The 18579-nt window shown below is 44.7% G+C and overlaps 1 protein-coding gene across 1 annotated transcript in view; it reads left to right on the forward strand.

Moving 5' to 3' along the window:
- The window catches only part of RBM23 (RNA binding motif protein 23), a 44182-nt gene extending 26670 nt beyond the window's left edge, over positions 1–17512 (forward strand). Inside the window, exons 7-14 of the mRNA XM_077468998.1 lie at positions 747–864; positions 958–1110; positions 1967–2104; positions 2202–2267; positions 7052–7256; positions 8502–8582; positions 8674–8758; positions 15910–17512. Of these exons, the coding sequence (XP_077325124.1) occupies positions 747–864; positions 958–1110; positions 1967–2104; positions 2202–2267; positions 7052–7256; positions 8502–8582; positions 8674–8758; positions 15910–15913 (850 nt within the window). The 3' untranslated portion in view covers positions 15914–17512. The remainder of the gene's footprint in view (positions 1–746; positions 865–957; positions 1111–1966; positions 2105–2201; positions 2268–7051; positions 7257–8501; positions 8583–8673; positions 8759–15909) is intronic.
- The last annotated feature ends 1067 nt before the right edge of the window (positions 17513–18579 follow it).

The raw sequence follows: 18579 nt of genomic DNA on the forward strand, positions 1-18579 counted from the left end.
CAGGGTTATGCTTTGGCACAAGGTACTGTCCTTAGACCTAAGATGTTGTGATGACATACAACTATACATTTTATTTGTTTTAACCCCTTCATGATCTTAATGCCTGGACAAAATTCTCCAACTTTGACACATGTTAGGAACACTGTACATATTATTGCAGCTACTTGTGTGTCCAGGCGGATTATATCTTAATCTTTTTTTGGACAAATTGGGCTTTCATTTGGTTGTAAATGGTAACATATCTCCTTACCACCAAAGAACCCCAAAAAATTATTCTACTCCTGATTCCAGCAATACCACATGTGTACATTGTTTTTTTTTTGTTTGTACCAGTAGGGCCCAGAAACAATGGTTTACATTTTTCTCCCCTAGCAAGGGGAGAAACATACAATGTGTCTTTCAAGAGGAGGAAAAAAAAAACACATGGCTGGGCTGCACAGTGACTGATGGCCAATCTGAGACTATCACAGCAATCGGGCACTTGGAGTCCCGGTTCCTGATTTGTTAGTACCGGACCCTGGGCTCTTGGTGAGAGCCTGGTCTCCATGCTTGTAGCTCACTATGCAGTGTGCTCCCAGCAAAAACACTGGTATGCATATATGTGGCCTCACAGAAGAAGTCCCACTTAGTTGAGGCCACTTATGTGTACAGGCGGCGGGAAGAGGTTAAATTTAATGTGTGTATGACACTCTATTCATGTCTAACTACATATGAATTTGTTTAACACTTGTTTAAATCCCTACCAGGCAACCGGAACCCATCCTAACTCCAGAAGAACGTGATGCAAGAACAGTATTTTGTATGCAGCTGGCTGCTCGCATTCGTCCACGTGACTTGGAGGACTTTTTCTCTGCTGTAGGAAAAGTAAGATGATAATAATAAAAGCTTGTCTGTTTATTCATGTGTTTATTCAAAAATCCTTTAGCTTGTTGTTGTTTTTTTTTTTTTTTTTTTTAGGTACGAGATGTGAGAATTATTGCAGACAGAAACTCTCGCAGATCAAAGGGCATTGCATATGTTGAATTTGTAGCTATCCAGTCTGTACCTTTGGCCATTGGCCTAACTGGCCAGAGACTGCTAGGTGTACCAATCATGGTACAGGCTTCACAGGTAGGCATTGTTCATTTCCTACAGATTTGTGTTTTGTTTTTTTGCCCATTTTTTTTACATTGGATCTCTGTGCTTTACAGGGCAGAGGAAAAACTTTTATTTCTGATGTTTGACCTACAGGTAAGCCTAGATTAAGGCTAACCCTGTATATCCAAGAAATATCTCCTAAACCTACATGGTTTAGGAGATATTTGCCGCAAGACAGGCACCGCTGTCTACGGCGCATGCGCCGCTGTCACCGGCAATATCCCGCGAGTGGCGACTCCCGTGCGCATGCGTGGGAGTAACATCATTGCGGCGTCGCCGAATGACAGCGGCGGAGCAGCGAGACCCACCCAGAAGATGGATGCTCCGAACTACAGGGGACAGCGGTGACTTCGCTGGCTCCTGTGTCAGGTAAGTGACACATAATGGACTACTATGCGATGCATAGTAGTCCATTATGCTTTACCTTTGCAGGGAATCAAAGAGGAAGTAAACCCATTAGGGTTTACTTCCTCTTTAAGGCTTTGCATCATTTAAGTGTTCATAGCAATTAACATGAATCATATTACCTGTGTTTGTGTTCCCCCCCCCCCCCCCAAGTACATGTGCAAGGTCTCTTTTTTTTAGCCTAGGAATGTTTGTGCTGGTCACTGTACCGTCTTTTATCAAGATCCATACTGTTCTGCATAACCGTTCATATTTACAGTAGTTTTGTCAGTTGCAAAGAGTGTTAGCACAAGGTAATTTTCATTATTGGGTAAAGCCTCAGAATAAATATGTGAAAGCATTGTGAAAAAAGAGAGCAGATTTGTACAGGTGTGACTGTGCTGTATTTGTTTTGAACTTTTTTTTTTTTTTTTTTTTTTTAAAGGCTGAGAAGAACCGTTTGGCTGCTATGGCAAATAATCTGCAGAGAGGAAATGCTGGACCCATGCGCCTCTATGTAGGCTCTCTGCACTTCAATATCACAGAGGACATGCTAAAAGGAATTTTTGAACCTTTTGGAAAGGTTATTTGCGCTTTTCATTTGAATGTACAATCTATAATTGACTTTTGTTTTTAGTTGTGGCTGTCAATGCTGAAGGAAGAATAATTTTATTTTTCAGATTGAGAACATTCAGCTTCTTAGAGAACCTGATACTGGGAGATCCAAGGGTTATGGATTTATCACGGTAAAATCTTTGTTTTTCTGTAAATATTATTGGCTTGCAAAGTTACGTTTTTTTTTAATATTTTTTTTATTTTTATTTTTTTTGCTTCGACATGCTGGTAGCTTCCTACATTTGCTTTATGCAGATAGAATTATCTAGTGCTAATTAGAATATGTAAAGCCAAGGTAGAGTCTAATATTTAAACCTTTTTGCTGCCAGGGCAGTTTTTGCACACCAATGCCCAAAATATTTTCTGAAAACAGATACGCTAGAGAAGGGAGAAGCAACCTTTATAAGGTGGAGATCTACCTGAACAACATTTGAGGAGATCAGAGATCATCAGGATTTGGCCCCCTTCTTCCCTGTTTTTTGCTTTTTTACACTGTGTGCAGTTACTTGCATAATATCGCTTTTCACTGGATGTCCCTGCATGTCGGCACACAGCAAACGCAATGCACCATGCTGCTGTGTGGTGACAAATAAGGGAAACTGATATGCTTAAATGTGCATTACACGTCCCACCTACCAGCGGTTCACTGCAGCTGAAACGGACAGATGCCTGCACACTAAACCGTTTTGGTTTTGTGTGCAATCAGTGTGAACGGGCTCTTAAAGAAATGAACTAAAAAAATATAAACTTGGCCTACCTTTAAAGGTAGCTTCAGTGACCGAGGTCAGTTTTCTGTATTGCAGTGTACAGGGGTCAGTAGAGCAGAAGACTGTCAGTCATTTGGGCAGTGGACGGTGTCAATAGGGCCGAGTTGTCTGGCAATACAAGGGTTAATTGTGAGTCACCCACTTGGCTCTCTGCAGGGTTAAATCTGTGTGTGGTTACTCAACTCAGCTCACCTCTCCTCATACAGACTGCCCTTGGAATCGTGTGTTCTGTGTATACCCGTGAGATTGTCTCTGCTCGGCTCTTTCACTGGACGCAGTTCTCAATCTTGCGCATGAAATTGTGTACCCTCGGGCCTCTGATCTTGCTCGGCATAGTTGCTTTCACTTTGTGCGCAATACTTCTGCTCCTTCGCCTGCTGTGAAATGCTTCACCCTCTGCGCATGTGCCGGCTCCCGAGAAGACCGAGAAGAGGTTGGGCATGCGCAGAGGGTGAAGAATTTCACAGGAGGCAGAGAAAGCAGTGCAGACCGGGGGTTGGGAAGACAGGAACGTGGTCTACCTGTCACCTGCCGGTCATCGACGGGTATCCCGCGATCAATGGGTTGCTGACCCCCGCCCTAGAGTATAAACTACTGGTAGTTCCAATTTTTTTAATGTATGTTTAAATACTTTACTGCAAAGGTCTGGGAAATGCAACATTTCACTAAAGTTAATTTTAAAGCGCACAAAGGCAATAAATGACCCAATATTTTGATGAAATATAAAAGATTAACAGAACAGGTTCCTCTCAGAACAGGCCTCGCCATGGTCGACCAAAAGTTGAGTGCACGTGCTCAGCGTCATATCCAGAGGTTGTCTTTAGGAAATTGACATATGAGTGCTGCCAGCATTGCTGCAGAGGGGTGGGGGGTAAGCATGTCAGTGCTCAGACCATATGCCGCACACTGCATCAAATTGGTCTTCATGGCTGTCATCCCAGAAGGAAGCCTCTTCTAAAGATGATGCACAAGAAAGCCTGCAAACAGTTTGCTGAAGACAAGCAGATTAAGGACATGGATTACTGGAACCGTGTCTCGTGGTCTGATGAGACCAAGATAAATGTATTTGGTTCAGATGGTGTCAAGTGTGTGTGGCGGCAACCAGGTGAGGAATAGAAAAGACAAGTGTGTCTTGTCATGGTCTAGGGCTGCGTGAGTGCTGCCGGCACTGGGGAGCTATAGTTCGGTATGTTACAGTTCATATTGGCATTCATGGTTACCTCAATGAAGAGCATGATCCTCTCCCTTTTTTGGAGGTTGGGCCGCAGGGCAGTATTCCAACAAAACGACCCCGACGCACACTTGCCTTGCTAAAGAAGCTGAGGGTAAAGGTGATGGACTGGCCAAGCATGTCTCCCGACCTAAACCCTATTGAGCATCTGTGGGGCATCCTCAAATGGAAGGTGGAGGAGCGCAAGGTCTCTAATATCCACCAGCTCCGTAATGTCCTGGAGGAGTAGAAGAGAGGGCTCTAGTGGCAACCTGTGAAGCTCTGGCGAACTCCATGCTCGAGAGGGATAAAGCAGTGCTGGAAAATAATAGTGACTACACACAATATTAGAGGTCGGCTGATATTTGGCCATTTTGGAGAAATCTGCAGATTATTATCCAAATTAGATCGATATTGAACACTGGCTGTACCTCTGCCAGCAGAGTGCGGAGAAGGAACACTCTGTTGGCAGAGCGGTGCCGCTGTATGGGGAGAGAGAGGGAGGAGCTGTCAAAATATAGGTTGGATGTCGGGGGGATGGCGGGACCTAGCTATCCAACACCAGCCAATGGGATCTGGGCGGGTTGCTACGTGTATCTGACCCTGCCCCTTTCTTAGCAGACTAATCATTGGCTGGATAGCTGATAGGTCCCACCCACCTCCGACATCGCACTGAATTTGTCAGCTTCTCTCTCTCCCTCTCTTTCCCTCCAGCTTCACACACCGCGGCGCTGCAGAGAGCATTGGGTTTCAGCTACACTATTGGCTGTGAAACCTGCCATCTGCAATCGATGGCACCTGCCCAAAAAAAAAATGGGCTGCAAAAATCGGCATTGGCCAAAAAAAAACATATTCGTCAACCTCTAATAACAATTTGGGCCTAATTTACACTATTGCCTGAGAATCCTGCCATTGCCAATTAGTGCCATCTGTCAGTACCATCTGCCAGTGCCATCCAGCGCCACCTGCCAATCTGTGCCACCTTCCAAAAAAAAAAAAAACATCATATATCGGCCCGAGGAAAAACCCATATCGGTCGACCTCTAACATTAACACTTGGGGCCCAATTTGGACATTTTCACTTAGGGGTGTACTCACTTTTGTTGCCAGCGGTTTAGATATTAATGGCTGTATTAGTTTGAGGGGACAGCAAATTTACAGTTATAAAAGCTGTATACACACTACTTTTACATTGTAGCAAAGTTTCATTTCTTCAGTGTTGTAATATGAAAAGCTAGAATAAAATATTACAAAAATGTGAGGGGTGTACTCACTTTTGTGAGATACTGTATATCCAATGGGTGATTGCCAAGCATATGTCCAGAGACTTCAACATCTAGATCAGCTAAAGTCTCTACGCCCAGAGATGTTTTAGTACCTTTGTCACACTTTGAGGATGCTGGACAATGTACTGGTCATGTTTGTTCCTAGGAACAGGGATTCTCATGGTCTAGCAGACGTGGTGGATGCTCTGTTTACTCCATGGGATCAGTACACCCTGTTTTCTCTTCCTCTACTGAATCTTCTCCCTCAGCTATTTCACATGATTGAGATGGGGGGGGGGGGGGGGGGTGCGGCTTTCTTGTGACCCTCACTGTTTTGGAATGGCTCAAGCCATGTGGTAAGACTACTGGCAGAAAGTACGTGTGCTGGATCTTTGGGATCTTCTGTCCCAAGGACCTATTTTACTATCTTGCTTCAGTCACTGGCTTAAATAACATGACTGTTGGAAGTGCAGGTTTTGAGTGAGAGAGGCATATCTAATTCTGTGCATCTGATGCTGAAAACTAGGTAGGCTACTTTTGGCAAGTCCTGTCAATGGTCATGGAAGGCATACTCTGGGCTTCCACCTTAAGAGTTTCTCTGTGGGACAAATTACCTCCTCCCTACAAGTGGGTCTGGACCAACATTTTGCTCCCTGCGCTGTCCTGGGCCAGGGTTTTGCCCTTTCTTGTATTCAGAGTGCCCTACTCCTTTCTAAGACCTTGTACAGGAGTCTTTAATTTAGCTCCCTCCATCCGTTTCCCCCCCCCCCCCCCCCCCCAGTTCTCTGTACTTCAGAAACTCTTTGAACCCATTAGGGACATTCCTTTTTTTCTACTACTCTCGCCCATAAGTTGATATTTCTTGTAGCCAAATGTCTGCAAATGGAGTGTAAGGAATCCTTTCTTGCTGGAATGGTTGAGACCCAGGACTCTTTTTGCCAGAGGTAGTTTCTGCCTTTTCATCGTTTTTTTGCTAAAGGAAATTTTGTTCCTATTGTCTGGATGTTCAGACTGTGAGAATCTGTTACTTCTTCTTCCTAAAGTCCTATTCCTTTTCTGTCTTCTTGGATGTACCCCATAAATGTGCTCTGCCGCCTTGTTATACTATCTCTCTAGGAGTCTCAGGCAGACCATAATTCACCTCTAGGTGGCTCAGGCAGACCATCATCCTAGCCTATGTTTTATAGGATCTTGTTCTACCCTTTCCTATCAAGGCCCACTCTACTAGACCTGCTGTGAGTGAGACCTTTTTCATCATCGAGCAACTGTTTCCCCACTTAAACTGCAAAAAGAATTGTTTACCTGATTGTATTTGTTTACCTTGCCTTCTTCTTTTCCCACATTCTCTAATATCAGATGGATGTTTTGGCCTCAATTTTCATGCATAGGTTCTTCAGGCAGCTGATTGAGTTGCAGGCAGGCCCCATTTTTGTTTCTTGGACCTTAGTGTTTGCTGTGTTTCCCACTCCTCTGTTGGGCTGCTTTTAGACTTCCTAACTTCTGTGTCCCTCTGTGAGCGAGTAACTGTGTTTTTAGTATTTTGCAAAAGTAAAAAAATCTATTTTGTAAGTAAATACTGTATGCAGTTATGGTTACCAGGAGGAAACTGCCCTTGGCTGGTAACTTTTATGCCTGGAGTTGCGCTTTAAGTGCTCATTTTGATTTTGCTCTAGTTTTCAGATGCAGAGTGTGCTCGGCGAGCCCTGGATCAGTTGAATGGATTTGAATTGGCAGGTCGACCTATGAAAGTTGGTCATGTGACAGATCGTGGTGATGGCAGTACAGATGTTTCGTTCCTTGATAATGATGATCTTGAACGCAGTGGGATTGATCTGGGGGCAACTGGAAGATTGCAGCTCATGGCTAAACTGGCAGAGGGTAAGTTTACAGTTATTGATATTTTGTTATCCACAATTCAGGCTGCAATTAAATAAAAAAATTTTTTTTTTTCTTGTGGCTGCAGGTATGTTTTTAGTAAGAATGATTGTGTATGTATGTGTGTATGTATATGCTTTTAGCAACCCGCTTTTCAAGTTTTGCGGGCAGCTGCCGCTCGGCAGAGCCACGATGTCAGTCGCAGCATGGCTCTCTCTGCTAAAGTAGGTATCTCCTAAACAGTACACGTTTAGGGAATATTTGCTGCTCCTACAGGTAAGCCTAAAATAAAGCCCTTACTACCACTTCAAGAAGGCTTTCAAGAAATAGAAGTGTTGAAGCAGTTGTAAACCGTGGGGGGGGGGGGGGGGGGCGGGTGACGCAAAGCAATGTCATAATGTGCTAATATGCATCACATACGAGCACACAATGATAGACTTGCCTCAGAATAAGGCCCTCCAGCGCCACGACAGCTGACATCTTCACTCTGTCTTCCTTCCTGGGTTTGTGGCCTCTGGCTACATAAGTGGCACTGTGAGCTGGACCTTCAGAGCACATGCGACGATGTCATCGGCTGCATGCGCTGTGAATATCTCCTAAACTGTGCATGTTTAGGAGATGATATTCACTGTACCTACAAGTAAGCCTTATTATAGGCTTGCCTGTGGGTACAAGTGGTGTAACAGAGTTTACAACCACTTTTAATAGGTTACATTTTGTGAATTGCAAAAAAAAGAAAACTAACCAAAGAGGAATCGAAATCGAGTCCAATATAAGGTGTGACCATCCTTTGCCTTCAATGCTGGTATGAAGCCAAACGGTAGTACCACCAAAGGCGAGAAACTTTATCACTGCGCCAAGCCGCTCTTTCAAATGTGAGGAGTGCTGAGCCAATTGCCTAACAACCCGCTTTGTTTGCAATACACGATGGCTAGGATTGGACACGACCGTCATGTGATTAGGAGGGCCAATCACAGATTAGAGATGTGCCGTGTGCCCGTGAGATGAGTGCATCGGTATCTTGCTGCTGCGTGTGCGATCCCCCTCCTTCTGAGGGACGTTTTTGAACGTCCACTCAGGAGAGAGCGCCCACCCGGCCGTTTGTGTACATTGGCTGGGTGGGAAGTAGTTAAAGTGTGTTTGTTTGTTTAGTTTGATGTTTGGCTGCAGTTAAAGTACTGAAATTGTTGTTAAATCCATTTCCTGGCTATTTTATGAGTAAATGATCATTGTATTTCCTTGTATCAGGTACTGGTCTGCATATTCCAATTGCTGCTCTGCAGCTAAATGGAGGCATTTCACTGACTGCCCTGAATCCTGCCCTTTCAGGTATAAGCATTAAAAAAAAAAAAATTTTTTTGATGGATTTCTGATCATAAAAAAATGACCTGTACTGTAATGATGTATTTATTTATTTCAGCTCTTAACCCGGCTTTGAATTTGGGAACCCAGTCATTTTCTTCACAGTGTTTCCCACTATCGCAACTCTTCAATCCACAGACCATGTACGTTGGACTCATGTAACATTTGTATAATGCAGCGTTCTTTGGAGTTTTAAGAAATGTAAAATGCCTGTTTGTGCTTAGACGCATTTCCATTTCTAGATGCCTTCATAGTCAGTGTTTTAATTCTCCATATAGAATTTTACTGTGTGTGTGTGTGGGGGGGGGGGGTGGAGATTTATTTTGAAGGACATTTCTCAAGATTTTCAATAATTTTATTAAATGGGAATTTAGAAGCAGTGGGGAGAGAGCGCTTCTATTACCTAAAGGATTACCCTGCCTACAATTCAAGAATTGTTAGGTTTAGTATGTGTTGGATAACTGGTGGCCCCCAATACCCTAACATAATTTGATGTTAAAAGTATACATCAAAGTAGTATAGCTTTCTTTTTGCTGCATAGAAACATGTGCTGAGAGAATTTGCAAGTTGTCATTCCTGACCTCCATCTGAAAAAGTTGCCGTGTCTTTGAGACTCTGACCTAAAAAACTAGCATGCAGTTGTGTACATCTTTTAAAAAAGAAAGTATAGCATCACAATCGAGCAAGAATCCACTTCCTCCGCAGCACTCAGGAATGGTCTATTGTTCATTCCTGAGTGGGGGGGGGGGGGGGGCTGCGCTGGCTGGCAGTGTCCTGTGATGTGTGTGTGTGTGTGGTTTTTTATTTATTTTTTTATTTCCCTGGAGGTGCCTGTGAGGTTGTGTCTGATCTCTGCAGCGCTGGTCACTGCCATTTTCAGTCACTATACCTGGTTTTTCAGTGGCCATCTTGGGTATGGCCAAGGGACGGCATGCTCTCCTGTTGCCCGGCTGCCATTTTCTAAAAGCCTGAGCATGTTTTTTCAGATTTCCCTAGAGACAGCATGTGTCCTTGTAGTCTGGCGGTCATTTCCCCAGTGTTTTATGTCCTTATGCTGGACGTTTTGGCGGCCATTTTCTTTGAGCCCAAGCACATTGCAGAGCTGTTTCAGCACCATAAGCGGCAGCTTTGAATGACAGAGCGAATTCCTCTGCACCTGGGCACTGTCAGAACACGGGCACTACTTTCTGGACAGCGCAGAACCTGTCAGGGTGGTGAGTCCTGTGGGAAAGAGCCCCTCAGCCAGCAGCAGTAAGGAGGGTGGGACTTTCACTGTCCTAAGTTCCCCAACAGGTGGCAGACAGGGTAGGGTCAGCATGCCTTCAGAAACTGGTGTTTCTTCCCCCAAATCCAGGCAATTACAACCGGTTCGCCTGCGGAATGCGCAGTGCCCATGGACGCTTTGACGGCGGTCCTCAATCCGTTCGTTGCCAAGATGGAGGCGGTGCGGGGTGCTATAAAGCGGCCCCCACCCTCCGTGGAGAGCTCTAATGCAGACTTTGGCCTGCTGAGGCTGGTCACCCCTGCTCTGTCGTTTTCAGATGACGCTGACCAGGACCATTCGGACAGTGAGAATGAGTTCCCGTCCGGGTCCGTGCACGATAAAGCGTTTGTTGGAGCACTTATCACAGCTGTGCGTGATACCCTGAAAATTCAGGAGCCAGCAGATCCCTCTGCTGATGTAACGGTCCCTTTTGGGTCCCGTAAGCCAGCCCGTTCACCTAAGGTGTTCCCGTATCTAACTTATTTTGACATGTTCATTTACAAGGAATGGGGTCAACCACAACGGACCTTTTCGGTCCCCAATTATATGGCGGTACGTTACCCCTTTTTGAGGAAAGCCTTCTCAAGAAGTGGTCGGCTCCTTCATTCGTGGACCCCCCAGTATCCAGGTTAAACAAAGTAACCACTATCCCGATAGAGGGGACTCCTGCATTTAAGGATCCCACGGACAGGAAGGCAGTGGCTTGTTACTTGTTTACGGTTGTGGGGTCAACCATACGATCAGTACTGGCATCCACATTTGTGTCGCAGACACTGAGTGCACAAAACTATTGCACCATGAATTGGGAGAACAGGCTTCTCCTGTCTGCGTGGAACTAGCAGACCAACTAATGCAGGCCTTAAGTATGTTTGTGACGTGACACTGGTTAAAATGCTGGTCGGCTGACCAGGCATCCAAGAAAGCCTTGACGGATCTACCCTTCCTTGGCGACTGGCTCTTTGGAGCCTCTTTGGATGACATTATTAAAAATGCCACAGGTGGTCAGAGTACTGGCTAGGAAGGCTAAGGAGCCATGCCGTAGGCAAGGGCCCTCATTTTCCGCTCACAAATGGCTTTCGTCCGCCCGACGCTTCAGGCAAACGTCCCCAGCCCAACAGGACGACTTCTGAAGAACAAAAGCATCCCTGGAACCGCAAGCCTAACAAGCCTGCGAGCAAAAGTGCTACCGCATGAAGGTTTGCCCCCACTCGCAACTCGGTGGGGGGGGGTCGCCTTTGGGAGTTTGCAGCCCAGTGGACCTTGTGGCTGTCCGACCAATGGGTCTGCGATCTGATTTCCTCTGGCTACAAGATGGAGTTCCTCTCTTGCCTGCAAAACAGATTCTTTTCCCCGCCAGCATACCCGTACTCCCGGTTCGCCAGGAGGCCCTCTTGGGGACGGTAAGAGAGCTGTTGAATAAGGGGTTCTACTCAAACTGTAGTCCCCAAGAAGGAAGGGGTACGTCCAATCTTGGACCTAAAAGCCCTCAATTACTTTGTAAAAGTACAGGGGTTCAGAATGTAATCAGTTCCCTCAGTAGTCACTGCACTCCATCAAGGGGACTCCCTGGCATCTTTGGACATCTAGGATGCGTACCTGCACGTATCCTTATTCCTTCAGGATCAGAGGTTTCTGCGATTCGCAGTTGGGGAAGCCCACTACCAGTTTGTGGCTCTTCACTGTGGTTTGGCATCAGCCCCCCCCCCCCCCCCCCCCCCCCAAGTCTTTACCAAGGTATTGGCTCCTGTTTTGGCATTGCTGTGACAGCGCGGGATCGTGAGTTACCTAGATCTCCTCCTGGGAGCATCTTCCACCTCAGAGTTAGAGGAGAATGTGGCGATCACCATGCGGACCCTGCAGGAATTTGAGTGGCTGTTGAACCTAAAGAAGTCGGTGATTGTACCGACTCAGCATTTGGAGTACCTAAGCTTGCTGCTGGACTCCATAGAAGCGAGAGTGTTTCTCCCTTTAGACAAGCTGCAGACTTTCAGAGCTGCGGTAAAACTGCTGATGAACCGCAGTACCATATGCCCAGTTCCACACCAGAGTTCTGCAGAAGGAGTTTTTGACGAAGTGGGACAAATCTCCATTGTCCCTGGATCAACAGATTCAGGTGAGCCAGTTAGTCAGGGATTCCCTGATCTGGTGGCTGAGGTCCCTGATACTTCAGACCGGGAAGTCGTTCTTACCTCTGAAATGGACGGTGATCACAATGGACGCCAGCTTAACCGTCTGGGGTGCAGTAATGGGAGTTCAGTGGAGTCAGGGTCTCTGGTCGACGGAGGAATCCAAGTTGCTGATCAGGCTATGCCTCTCCACATGGTCGATGAGACTGCGAGGGCATCCGATCAGGATCCAGTCTGATAACGCCACGGCTGTGGCATATGTCAATCACCAAGGAAGAACAAGAAGCTCGGCCGCTGCACGGGAGGTCGCTCACATACTTCGGTGGGCAGACCGACATGTACCGGCCCTGTCGGCCATTTATATCCCGGTAGTGGAGAACGGGCAGGCGGACTATCTAAGTCGCCAGATGCTGGACCCAGGAGAATGGGCGTTGCATCCGGAGGTGTTCAGGTTACTGTGCCTGGGGTGCGACACACCAGACGTGATTCTTATGGCCTCCCGTCTCAGAAGGTGCCGAGATTCGTGTCCAGGACAAGGGATCCGTGGGCAGAAGTATCAGATGCGCTGGTGGCTCCGTTGGATCAGTACCAGCTGATCTACGCCTTTCCTCCACTAAAACTGTTACCATGTCTGCTTCGAAGAGTGGAAGCAGAGGGGATCCCATTAATACTGATTGCCCCAGATTGGCCTCAGCGTCCTTGGTACGCAGACCTAGTGCGCCTGGTGGTAGATGCTTCCTGGCGACTGCCGTTGCGAGAGGACCTTCTGTCTCAAGGTCCGATTCTCCATCCTGCCTTACTATCGCCCGCTTTATCTGCATGGGTATTGAGAGCCAGGTGTTGTTGAGCGGGGGTCTTTCGGACTCTGTGATCCCAACTATGCTGAGAGCACGGAAATCTTCTCGGAAGATATATCATCGTACTTGGAAGGTCTACATCTCCAGGTGTGAGGAGAAAGGATGGCATCCGTGCTCCTTTTCTGTATCCAGGATCCTGCGGTTTCTACAGCAAGGTGTAGACCAGAAATTGGTTTTAAGCACCATTAAGGGACAAATATCAGCCTTGGCTGTCTTTTTTTTCAGCGACCCCTGGCGTCTCGCTCTCATGTGAGCACTTTTGTTCAAGGGGTCTGAAGTGTAGTTCCACCGGTGCGTCCACCGTTACCCCCGTGCAGTCTGAATCTGGTGTTAGCTGCGCTTCAGAAACCGCCAGTTGAATATATCAGAGATTCACCTGTTGACTCTTTCCCAGAAAGTGGTCTTTCTAGTGGCCATCACTTGGCCAGGAGGGTTTCGAAACTGGCGGCCTTGTCTTGCAAGTTGCCCTATCTGGTTATCCACAGGATAGGGTGGTGTTGCATCCGCAACCATCTTTTTTCTGTTGTGTGTTTTCGGCGTTCCACATCAATGAAGCATTGTTACCATCTCTGTCCTAAGCCGGCACATCCTAAGGAGGTGGCCCTCCATTCCCATGGTTCGGGCTCTGTGGGGTGTTTGTCACGGCTCCCTTCTGGAAGTCAGACCCCTTGTTTGTTTCGGTGACTGGTCCGAAAAAGGGCATGGCGGTCTCGTCGTCCACCTTTTCCAGATGGATTAGACAGATTGTTGTACAGGCCAATGCCTTGAAGGGGCAGGTGCCCCCTTTTCGGTCACGCCCCACGCTACAAGGACAATCGGAATGTCTTGGGCCTTCCGACATCAATCGCCTGTCACTCAAGTGTGTAAAGCAGTGACCTGGTCGTCTGTTCACACTTTTACAAAATTCTACAAGGTAAATGTCAGTGGATTGGCTGATGCCTGTTTTGGCCTCAAAGTATTGCAGGCAGCTGTATAATTGCAATTGCACATACAATTTTTTTTCCTTTTGGGTAAAACGCAGTACATTTTTAAGTTAAACTGCACAAAAAACTGTGGAAACAAATGCAACAGTGCATTAACTTAAAAAGGTACCGAGAAGCACTACCCTCAAACTGCACCAAAACTGGAAACAAATTACAACAGTGCATTAAGGGTAGTGCTTCTCTGTTGATGAACCCTGTGTGTTTGTTTTATTTATTTATTTTTTATGGTGGTTTATCCACACACTAGTTTTTTGTGGGTAAAGTTTGTACTGGCTCCCACATACCATGGTGGATGACGTTTTTTTTGCTCTTTTCCCACCCCTCGTTTTGGCACTGCTTAGGGACATCCCAATGGTCTAAAGAGGAGCTGTGTCAGTCGGTGAATATAAGAGAAAATAGGATTTTTTGTACTCGCCGTAAAATCCTTTTCTCTGTGATTCACCGACTGACACCGCACTCTCCCCTCCTATTTTTCTTCGTTATACTGCTTGTTGGCGTACTGAGGCCGCAGTAGCATCCTGAGGGGTTGTTACCTAAGGGACTTCCCATTGGGCTGAACTAGAAAGTTCTAGTTTTATTATCGCATGTTAACATGTAATGCCTAGCCCTCTCCTGAAGGTGGCATAACAACCCAATAGTCTAAAGAGAGGAGCTGTCAGTCTGTGAATTACAGAGAAAAGGATTTTACAGTGAGTACAAAAAATCCTATTACACAAAAAGCTGCTATTACCGTATAAAAGCAATTGTATAAATAAGGTGTTTAAGGAAAATAAACACTAGCAGCACTGAAACAGTAGGGGACTCAGTCTATTTGTTGAAACACCTTATATCAATACTGCATCCTTCAAAGCAGAGCTGACACACTGCTGGTAATTCACGTCCGGTTGATTAAACACATCAGTTGTGTACATCTGTTAAATCAGAACTCCTATTCTGTGTATAACAGAGTGAAGCGCCTATAATCACTAAAAAACAGCATAAATACAGGGAAAAGTCCAAAAACATCCAGTGTGAATCAGATGTCACCAATTGGTGTGAATGATAAATTCAGCATAGATGTAAACGATTTGCACAATCCCCACCACCAAGGGACAAGTCAGCCTCTCAAATATGAAACAACCAGACAAATATGACCCTTGAACGAACAGGAAAGTCAAACAAAGCATTCCACTCTGGGGGAAAATCCAAACGGGCCCACTGCTGAACTCCGCTTTTGGTGTAGTGCTTCAGTATCAGACTCGCTGGGCATAAGAAATTAGAGAACCAGACTAATGGTGCGCTCTGTTTTAAAATTTGACACAAAAATATAAAAACACACTTACTGTAAAAGCACTGCCCCCAGTGCAAGTAACAAGGCATCCCACCCAGGACACAATGCGTACGGAAGTTGGAACCATTTGAATGATATCATCCACGGCTATCTCAAGATCTTTTTGTATTGTATGCCTATCACCTTGATGCATGTACTGGGAGCAGTGCTTTTACAGTAAGTGTGTTTTTATCCTTTTGTGCCAATCAATGCTAAAACCGCAAGCATTATTAGTTTGTTTCTTATTCCATATGCCCACCGAGTATAATATTCAACCACTACACCCAAATCGGTAGTAGTCCTGTACAGGATGTTGATTCCAGGGGCCTCAAGCTTGAATTATTCTTGCAGCCCCCTCCTATGTATTCCAACCTGCCTTTGTCACTACATAGAATAGCATTTCTGTGCTGCCCTTCTGTTCTAGCATGTTCACAGTTCTCTAAGACCCCTTTCTCACTGAGGCACTTTACAAGAAAAATAGCACCTATGAACTGGCTCTTTTGCAGCCCCAGTGTGAAAGCTTAAGTGCTGCAAACAGCATATTTGGGGCAGTGCAGGAGTGGTGTATACAGTGCTCCTCCACCACCCCTGAAGTGAATGGGAGCCGCTTTCAAATCGCCTGCACCACCTCCAGTGTGAAAGGGTTCTAAACAGTAGCTGGTGCCTGCCCCATTCTTGGATATCAAGACTTTTTTTTTTTTTTTTTTTTTTTTTTTTAAATGGTTGATGTTTTTGTTTCCCCATTTTGTTTTTAGGTAACACTTGGAAATACAGATCTACTGACCAATCGAGATGCATCTTTGACTTGCTAAGTTGCACAGATGTGGTGTATGGACTCTTTCAAATTTCTACCCTAATTGAAGACGTACACCCAGAAATATAAATCCATCCTTGTGCAGACATCTTGTAAGGTGCTTGTTGGGGGACGTTGAGCAGTTTCTTGAAGACCTGAGTCACTGTACATTGGGGAAAGCAGCCTTTTGTAAATATGTTCTTTTGGTGTACCTAATAAAACAGTTATTGTTCTTCGACTATTGTAGCATTTCCCCAGTGTTTTGTAAATATTTTTTCAATGTGCTGTGTAGCAACAAGGTTGTCTTTATGGTTATCGTCATAACAGCGTGGTACTGGAAGGGCCTAGGACTGTTGATTATGTAAATAGGCGATTGGTGCAATCTCTGTAAATACAATATGTAATAAAAATTGTTCCAAGTGTAATACAGAAATTGGATTTATTTAAACATGGGATCCTGAAAATTTGAGGTTTCTTGAAACACAAAAAACAACGGCATACTTATTCTCATCTGTGCTGCACCATATGGAGCATACAGTGACATAAAATTGCTTCCCGATTGCTTGTATGGATTTTCTATCGGAATAGTGAAGACACTCCGTTTTGATGAAGTCGCCACACCTTACAATCTGACCATACAATCTTGTACAGTAAACTTTAGATCACCAGTACTGTGTAATATGAGCACCTGCCAAATCTAACAAATTTGTGTCCAGTCAGGCAGGCTCTTGCACTATGTAGCTTTTGGTAGATCTAAGGGGTGTACAATCAGAATGTAAGCTGTGTGGTGAGCTTTAGGGTAGAAATACTACCTCAATACCAGCAGTTAAAGTGTGCATTGTAGCATAGCGTTTGCTCTTACCTAAACAGTATGTTGTGTATTTCCTTACTCTCCTACTGTCACATGAATATAACTGCTGTCTAAAAGTCTTTGTTCTTACAATGGTGCCATTTTTTTTTTTTTTTTGTTCCTGCACCACTTTATAAGTTCTAGTTTTTGTATTTGTTGATATGCTTCTAAATTGTTGTAAGTGGAAATGACAGTATAGAACGGGGATATGCAATTATTGGACCTCCAGCTGTTGCAGAACTGCAAGTCCCATGAGGTGTAGCAAGACTCTGACAGCCACAAGCATGACACCTGGAGGCAGAGCATGATGGGACTTGTAGTTTTGCAACAGCTGGAGGTCCACGAATTGCATATCCCTGGTATTGAAGATGTTAGGCTGATAAATGAGAATCCACTCTAGGTAGGAGTGGGGTAGCAGGGGCGACTTGAAATGCAGGAGGTATTTGGAGTTTGTGAGGCTAAACCCTGTCATCTGTAAGTATCTCTAGGACCTCCTGTGTGTTGTATTTGCCACCTTTCTGTGTAAAGCATTTAGTATTATTATATCCTACTTGCCCCTAACTTACAAAATGTGTAGTCCTTCTTTTTTTTTTTTTTTTTTTTTTTTTCTCTTGCAAAGTACTGAAAATGTCTTTTGCTTTTTTCAATTACATTTGTTAATGTCCAATTTTTTTATTCTTTAGTAAAACAAAAAAATAAAATAACAGTTATTATAGCAACTGTTTTGCTCTTCTTCTTTTAATTTTTAATTTTTTTTTTTTTTTTTGCTGTATCTTGGTTATATCTATGCAGCATGTTTGTGAATATCTGTGGTAGTAAATGCATCAGCTGACAGCAAAACCAGCCCTTTTTAAAGGATAAGTTAACCTTTTACAAAAAAAATCAATGCATTTTTTTTTCTTTTGCAGGTAAATATGCATTTATTGTTTTTTTTTTTTTTTTTTTTTTTTTTGTATTGGACCTGTAAATCATTGCACCCACAATCAGCAGATAATGGATGTAATACCACGTTCCTGCAGACTGTGTATCTGTCTGGCCGTATCTCTGATACAGCCAGGCAGTTACTGTGACAGGAAGACTTAACCTCTTTAAGAGGTTTATGATGCCGAAGCTTGGCTTAATATCACATGGCTGTTGCGGTGATCACGTGATTCGAAAACTCCTGATCGCATGGAGTGATCAGGAGCTTTTTACAGATTGTGATAGCTAGTGTGAGAGAGAAGATCCCCTACTAACAGTCAGACTGGGGTTGTGGGGGTCGGTGTATCTATAAACTGTTACACCCTGAATATGGGTGTAATGTTACGAAAGGTGAATTTATCCTTGAATGCCCCTTTCAGACAGAGCAGATCTGCACACTCAACAGGGGATATCCCAGCAGGCAGGTCTGTTTGAGCTCTGCTATGCAGAGCGGACATTGATACAGCCCTCTCTCCTCTATGGGGCGGTCAGAAGAAAATGGACTACATGTTCGTTTTTTCCATCTGATTGTTATCCGATCCACCAAAGTGATGGCAAATGTATCCCTACCTGTCTTTCTTTTTTATTTATTCTTTTATCATTTGCCACCCTGTAGAGAAAAATGGATGGTCCGATTGGGTCCACCTAAAAAAAAAACAGACGGGTGAATTCAATCGGTCTGCTGGTGTCAAAGGTGCCTAAAAGTGAAACTACACGGCATCTAAGAACCAAAAACACAATTTAGTTCATTTTTAATATGCAAAGCAAACTCACCTAGCCATCCATGCTTTATTTTGTTGAGAAATATAACGTAATATAGGT

This window comes from Lithobates pipiens, unplaced genomic scaffold, assembly GCF_037356315.1.
Source record: "Lithobates pipiens isolate NorthernLeopardFrog02 unplaced genomic scaffold, aLitPip1_a1.2 Scaffold_11, whole genome shotgun sequence".
Taxonomy (NCBI): domain Eukaryota; kingdom Metazoa; phylum Chordata; class Amphibia; order Anura; family Ranidae; genus Lithobates; species Lithobates pipiens.